A 7,987-nucleotide genomic window follows, 5' to 3' on the forward strand; every position below is an offset into this window, starting at 1 on the left:
TAGCAGGTAGTCTGTTTATAAGATAAATAGTTGTTTGCACACATTCCCCCCAAACTTACTTGGTATTCCAGCCTGAAACTTCAGTGCTCTTGTTGTATCTAAGATGTGTCTATGTTTTTTTAGCCACTCCATTTTGTTGTGGAGTGTGCACACAGCTACTTTAGTGAATTACTTCATGATTTTGCAAGAAAACATTCCACTGATCATTATAGAATTCTTTACCATTGTCTGTCCTAACTGTCTTAACACAAACACCAAATTTTTTTTGTACTATGCAAAAGAACTGTTTGAGAAATATGATTGTTTCACTTTTCAACTGCATGAGAAAAATCCAGGTTGCTCTAGTATAATCATCAACAACTGTAAGAAAGTAATGCTTATTATCATGAGTAGCTATCTTATAAGGTCCCCATACATCCATGTGAACAAGCTGAAAAGGCTTAGTACTTAGGTGCTCACTAATAGAGAAGTTTAACCTATGTTGCTTAGCCAATGGACAAACAGAACATTTATTGTGTATTGCTCTATCTAATTTATTATGAAAAAAAGAAACATGCTGCATTACTGGCATTGAAGTTTGTCCTAATCGCCAAAGTTCTCCTGTATCTTTTTTCCTCTCCACTGAAATGATATGAGTAGATATTTGTTCTGTTCTTCTACCTCTTATCAAATAAAGGCCACCAGTTTCCTTGCCAATCCTCTTCACCCTGCCACTGTAAAGGTCCTGAAAGACACATATTTTGGGCAGGAATAGAGCACCACATTGTAAGTCCCTGGTTAAGTTTGAAATTGATGATAAGTTAAACTTAAAGTCAAGAACTTACAACATATTTTCCAGTTTAGTATCTGCTGAAATCTGTGTACTACCATTATGTTCCATTTGGTAATCTCACATTTTCCCTTTATTAAGTAGATACATTCTTGACATCTTGTAGTAATTCTAGTAAAGATGCTATGTGATGTGTGGCCCCTGAGTCCACTATCTAATTGTCATTAGAGACACTTGAGACAAAAGATATAATATTACCTGCCACTATGTTTTCTTGTGTCTGATTATCAATATTTGAATCCTTGTTGAGCAAGTGAAGTATCTGCTGGTACTGTGCTTCAGTAAAGAAGTAATCTCCTTTCTGCTGTGTTGCTCCTTGTGAGTTGGAAGATGCTGGTCCTTCCATATTGTTGACTGCAGTGAAAGGTCCCTTAGTCCTATATTCTCTAGTCTAATAATTTTTCTTCCTTTTGAAATCATCAGGGTAACCAATGATTTTGAAGAAATTCTCCTTAGTGTGGCCCTTCATATAGCAATGCTCACACTGCAGAAATTGTTTCTTCCCTCGAAAATCTTGACCTCTTCCAACTTGCATTGCCATAGGATCCATCTTTTCTTCCATTGCACTACCTCCCATAAACTGTTGGCTTTCATCTTGTGTGATCATAGCATATGCTTGGTTGAGTGTAGGTTCAGTCATCTTCATCAAAATCTGTCTTCGAGCTTGGTCATAAGTGTCATTCAGACCATCCAAAAATTGCATCAACCTCTGTTGATGCAGATGTATAACATATTCCTTTAATTTCACACATCCACAATTCGGTACAAGTACATCATATTCAGCCCATAGCTCTTTCAGCTTTGTGAAGTACACAACAACAGAGTCAGATCCTTGTGATAACCTCGAAATTCCTCTATGCATTTGAAAGATCCTCACTCGATTCACCTTATCAAATTGCCTCTTAAGATCTTCCCACACTACATGCGCATCTGATGTATAAATTATTCCACTTAGTAGATCCTTCGAAACTGAGTTCATAATCCATGAATGCGCTATTTCATTGCATGTCTCCCATTCCTCATGCCATTTATCTTCAAATGAAGCTTTAATGCACGTTCTAGTAATGAATCCTAACTCGCGCTTTGCCTATAGAACAACGCGCATGTGATGACCCAAATGGTCATCTTTTGTTTAAGAATCCGAATCCAGGTTTTGAAGCCTTGAAAACTTCATTTTATTTCTCCTCTATTTGCCTGCGCAGCCCGGGCGCATTTTCAAAAAGTTTTTATATAAAATTTAAGAAAAATATTGAAATTTGCCTTTAAAATTAATTAAAGTTGACTTCGATCAATATTTTTGGTAAACGGGCCCGGACCTGTGATTTAACGGTCCCGTAGTATAATATGGGACTTGGGCGTATGCCTGGAATCGAATTTCGAGGTCCGTAGCCCGAGAAATAAACTTTTTGAAGAAAATTATTTCCTGAAAAATATAAGGATTTTTGAAAATGGAATACTGTATAATCTCATTGGTATCGGGCCCGTATTTTTGTTCCGGAGCCCGGTACAGGTTTAATATAGTATTTAAGTCATATCTGTGAAATTTTGTGAAAAAACGGAAGTGTTTGATATAATTTGAACCCTTGGTCGAGAAAATAGAAATTTTGAACTATCTTGAGAATTTCAGGAGTTTTGGAGTTAAATTCGTTGTTTAAGATGTTATTTTTGGCGATTTGATCGCACGAGCAAGTCCATATGATATTTGTAGACTTGTGTGCATATTTGGTTTGGAGCCCTGAGGGCTCGAATGAGTTTTGGATAGGCTATAGAGTGATTTTGAACTTAGGGAATTTACTGGTATGCTTCAGCAGAGTTACAGGCCTCTGATCTCGCAATTGCGAGATCAGGCTTCGCATTTGCGCGATTTGCAGGCTTAGAATTTGTGAGGCTTCCATAGCAAATGTGAAAGAAGCTGGGCATGGGCATGTTCACAATTGCGAACTTTTATTCGCATTTTCGAAGGGAACAGTGCAGGGAGAACTTTGCATTTGCAACCAAAAGGTCGCATTTGTGATTGCAGCAGAAATGCGGAAGGTTCGCAATTGCGATGCCTTTCTCGCATTTGCGAGCTTCGCAAATGCGAAGCTTTAGTCGCAATTGCGACATCTGCAGCAGTTAAGTTGGGAATTGGCCAGGATTTTGAACTCATTTCTCAAATTTTCAAGCCCTAAGCTCCCATAGGCGATTTTCCAAAGGAGAGTTCTTCCCCAAATCATAGGTAAACGATTTCTAACTCATTTTCTTCAATCAATTTCATCTTTTTACATGATTTCATCTCAAAATATAGGGGTTTTATGTCAAATTGGGTATTCTTGGGTAGAATTTAGAAATTTCGAGATTTGGGGATTTGGATCTCCAATTGAGGTCGGATTTCAAAATCAATTGCATATTTGGGTTCGTGGGTGAACGAGTAGTCGGGTTTTGGTTCGAACTTCAAGTTTTGACCAAGTGGGCTTGGGGTCGATTTTTGACTTTTTGTGGAAAACATTGGGAAGTCTATACTCATGCATTAGAATTGGTTTATTTAGCGTTAATTGATGCTAATTATGCATAGATTCGAGCGGTTTGGAAGGGGAAATCAAAGGAAAAGCGGTAATTGAGGCTTGATTTTAGGCTGTGGGATCGAGATAAGTGTTTGGTCTAACTTCAGCTTGAGGGAATAAGTATTGTGTCTTATTTTCTATGTGTTAGTGTTGAGTATGACGTATAGGTGTGGTGACTAGTATCTATACGTTGGTGTCGAGCATGCAAGTGAGTCTTATACTGTGACTGTTGTGACTCTTGTTATGTTCTGTTCATGTTTAAATTGATGATTATCCATGTTGGACAAGTCCTATGATATTTTCTTAGTATTTGATCATTGTTGAGTATTTACTCAAGTTGAGACTTATTTTGTGAAGTTAATTGTTGAAACGATATTGGCTATAGTTGATTCCCTTGCCGGGATGTTATTATTTCTATTATTTGGGTGAGGAAGAGTGCAAAGCATGAACGGTGATGTCGTTCACGATATTGTGAGAGAGTGTTAATGCACGAAGGGTGATGTCGTGCCATATTCAGTGAGTGTTAATGCACGACGGGTAATGTTGTGCCATATTTCTTTGAGTGTTAATGCACGAAGTATGATGTCGTGCCATGATTATGAGAGAGTAAAAGCACGAAGGGTGATGTCGTGCCATTTCTGTTGATTTCTATGGTGAGGACGAGAGTAAAAGCACGAAGGGTGATGTCGTGCACTTGTTACTATGCTATCATTTCTGTTGGTTAAAAGTTGATATTTACTTTGCTTCTCTACTTTATTACTGTCAGAATTTGATATTCCCCTCAGCATGTTTTCCTTTCCCGTCTTTATCTGTTCAATTCTGTTATTATTGTTTCTCGTATATGATTTAACTACACAGGTTTATATGATTGTCGTGTCCTACTCTTGTCACTACTTCGCCGAGGTTAGGCTCGACACTTACTAGTACATGGGGTCGGTTGTACCGATACTGCACTCTGCACTTTTTATACAGATTACGGTGACAGACATCGTGAGTAGAGTTTGGGTGGCTACCTTCAGTTCATAGGAGACCCGAGGTAGATCTGCCGGTGTTCGCAAACCCTGGAGTACCCTTCCTTATGTTTTAGATTTCCTATCTCATTTTATTTCAAGAACAATTGTATCTTTTTTTTCTAAACCAGTGTTTGTTGAAATTCGTAGATGTTCGTGAAATTGTGACACTAGATCGTTGGGTAGACTTGTTTTAGAACTTGAGCTACTATAAAACTTCCACATTTTATATCTGCTTAGTTTTATTTACTATTTATTGTTGTTTGGGTTAATCATCAATGCGTTAGAATGTATCCGTTGGATTGCCTAGCTTTCACGAGTAGGCGTCATCATGATCCCGACGGTGTGAAATCCGGGTCGTGACAAATTGGTATCAGAGAACTAGGTTGCCTAGGTCTCCCAATTCACAAATAAGCTAGGTAGAGTCCGAGGGATCGGTACGGAGACATCTGTGCTTATCCCCCACAGGCTACAGAGTTTAGGAACAACTTCACTTCTATTCCTCTCTGTCGTGAGTTTGATTTCTCAATACTAATTAAACTTCTACTCTATTCTTACCCAAATGGAGAGAAACGTATGGCTTTATATATCAGCAGCCTTAGCCCCCAAAATGGCAGCTCCTACGAGGGGCAGAGGACGAGGCCGAGGCAGGGGCAAGGCTCAGCCCAGAGTAGCAGCACCAGCGGTGGGGCCTCAAGTAGAGTTTGATGATGATGCTCCATCCCAGACCATTCCAGCAGGGCCAGCTCAGGTTCCAGAGGGGTTCATCGCTACCCCGGTAGTCCGAGATGCTCTGGTCCATCTAGTGGGCCTTATGGAGAGTGTCACTCAGGCTTGCATACTTCCTGTAGCACCAGCCATCTCTCAGGCTAGGGGAGGAGCACAGACTCCCGCTACACACACTCCCGCTACACACACTCCGGAGCAAATGGCTCCTCAGTTTCAGACTCTAGCATCTCAGCCAATTGGGGTAGTTCAGTGGAGTGTTGTAGCTCGTACCGGTAATAGAGCAGCTATGTCTTCAGATGCTTTGTGGAGATTGGACAGATTTACCAAGCTTTTCACTACTACCTATGGCAGTACATCTTCAAAGGATTCCTAGGAATATTTGGATAAATGTCATGAGGTTCTACGGAACATGGGGATAGTGGAGACCAATGGGGTCGACTTTGCTATTTTTCATCTGTCAAGTTCTGCCAAGAATTGGTAGAGGGATTATTGTTTGGCCAGGCCAGCTGGGTCGCCTACTTTGACTTGGGATCAGTTCTTTCAGCTGTTTCTGGATAACTTTCTTCCTACCACTCAGAGGGATGACTATTGGAGGCAGTTTGAGCATCTCCTGTAGGGTTCTATGACTGTCACTCAGTACGAGACCAGATTTATTGACTTGGCCCGTCATGCTCTTCTTATACTTCCCACCGAGAGAGAGAGGGTGGGGAGGTTTATTGAGGGACTTGCTCGGCCTATCAGGTTGCAGATGGCTAAGGAGACAAGGAGTGAGATTTCTTTCCAGGATGCAGCTAATATGGCCAGGTGAGTTGAGATGGTTCTATCACAGGAGAGTGGTTAGGGGTCTGACAAGAGGCCTCGTCATTTTGGAGGTTTAGTGGTGCCTCATCTGGAGGCAGGGATTCTTTTGGTAGGGGCCATTCTCCTAGACTGTTTCATTCAGCACTTCAGACTTCTCACGGTGATCCAAGTGGTCGTGGTTCTCATATGCAGTATTTTGATCAACTACCCTACAATGTACTACTAGCTCCTATCAGTACATCTCTGCTCTAGAATTTTCAGGGTGGTTACTCCAGCCGTCAGGGTTAGTTTCAGGGTCAACAGTCTCAGCAGCCGAGGTCTTGTTATACATGTGGTGATCCGAGGCATATTGCTAGATTCTACCTTCGAGCATCGAGCGGTTCTCAGTATCAGGGTTCTCGTGCGGTGGTTCTGGAACCGGGTGTTCCACCGCCCGCTCATCCAGCTAGAGGTAGGGGTCAGGCAGCTAGAGGTGGAGGTCAAGATATTAGAGGTGGAGGTCGGGCCGCTAGAGGTGGAGGCCAGCCAACAAGAGGTCATCTTAGGGATGTAGTTCAGAGTGGTGGGGCCCAGCCCCGATGTTATGCTTTCCTAGCCAAGCCTGAGGCTGAGGCATCCAATGCCATTATCACAAGTACAGTTTCAGTTTGCAGTAGAGATGCTTCAGTTCTATTTGATCCAGGGTCTACATACTCCTATGTGTCATCTTATTTTGCTACGTATTTGGTTGTGCCTCATGATTCTTTGAGTTATCCTATATATGTGTCCACACCAGTGGGTGATTCTATTGTCGTAAATCGTGTGTATCGCTCGTGTGTGGTTATTATTGGGGGTCTTGAGACCCGTGTAGATCTCTTACTTCTTGATATGGTCGATTTTGATGTCATTTTGGGGATGGATTGGTTGTCACCTTATCATGCCATATTGTACTATCACGCCAAGACTGTGACCTTTGCCTTGTCGGGGTTGCCTCTATTGGAATGGAAAGGGACTCCTGGTCATTCTACTAGTAGGGTCATTTCTTATATGAATGCTCGGTGTATGGTCGAGAAGGGGTGTTTAGCTTATTTGGCTTATGTTCGAGATTCCAGTGTAGAGGTTCCTTCCATGGACTCCATACCATTTGTTCGTGAGTTTCCAGAGGTATTTCCTGCAAACCAGCCGAGGATGCCACCTGACAGGGATATTGACTTTTGCATCAATTTGGCTCATGGCATTCAGCCCATTTCTATCCCTCCATACCATATGGCCCCGCCAGAGTTGAAATAATTGAAGGAGGAATTGCAAGATTTGCTTGATAAGGGCTTTATTAGACCTAGTGTCTCACCCTGAGGTGCACTGGTGTTGTTTGTTAAGAAGAAGGATGGGTCGATGAGGATGTGCAGTATTTCGCACTCGGTACGGCCATTATGAGTTTCTAGTGATGTCATTTGGGTTGACAAATGCCCCAGCAGCTTTTATGGATTTGATGAACCGAGTGTTCAAGCCATATCTGGATTCCTTTGTGATTTTTTTCATTAATGATATCTTGATCTACTCCCGCAGTCGAGAGGAGCATGACCAGCATCTTCGATTTGTTCTTCAGACTTTGAGAGAAAGCTAGTTATATGCTAAGTTTTCGAAATGTGAGTTTTGGTTGAGTTCAGTTGTATTCTTGGGTCACGTTGTATCAGCAGAGGGCATTCAGGTGGATCCTAAGATTGAGGCAGTCAAGGACTGGCCTAGACCCACATCAGTGTAAAGCCCCAAAAAATTTTGCTAAGTAATTTAAGATTTCGTGGTGCCAAGATAGGCTAATTATTTTATCTCACACGTAAATGAGGATTCATGATATAATGGATATCAATTGGATATGTTAATAAGAATATAAGTCATATTATAAGTGATTTGGGGTCTAAGGAGAGGCCTAAGTCTAAGCCAAGTTGGAAAATTTCATAATAGACTAAAGTTGTAAATGAGTATGCACAAGACCTCACTTTGGACAAGCATATCTCAATTTATATAAGGTTTTGTGCGATGATATCAAATTAAATCCCTTTGAGTCTAGTTTCCAACGCATCAAACTGTTTGTCATT

At 41.3% G+C, this 7,987-nt stretch overlaps 1 protein-coding gene across 1 annotated transcript; it reads right to left on the minus strand.

Moving 5' to 3' along the window:
- Positions 1 to 1,220: 1,220 nt before the first annotated feature.
- On the minus strand, positions 1,221 to 1,808 carry LOC138870468 (uncharacterized). Its single transcript, XM_070148272.1, has one exon. The coding sequence runs from the start codon at positions 1,806 to 1,808 to the stop codon at positions 1,221 to 1,223; it is 588 nt and encodes a 195-aa protein (XP_070004373.1).
- Positions 1,809 to 7,987: the final 6,179 nt, after the last annotated feature.

This window comes from Nicotiana sylvestris, chromosome 6 (genome assembly GCF_000393655.2).
Source record: "Nicotiana sylvestris chromosome 6, ASM39365v2, whole genome shotgun sequence".
NCBI lineage: Eukaryota > Viridiplantae > Streptophyta > Magnoliopsida > Solanales > Solanaceae > Nicotiana > Nicotiana sylvestris.

Coding starts and splice junctions, on each gene's coding strand:
- LOC138870468 (XM_070148272.1), bottom strand. CDS start 1,808: ATGAACTCAGTTTCGAAGGATCTACTAAGTGGAATAATTTATACATCA.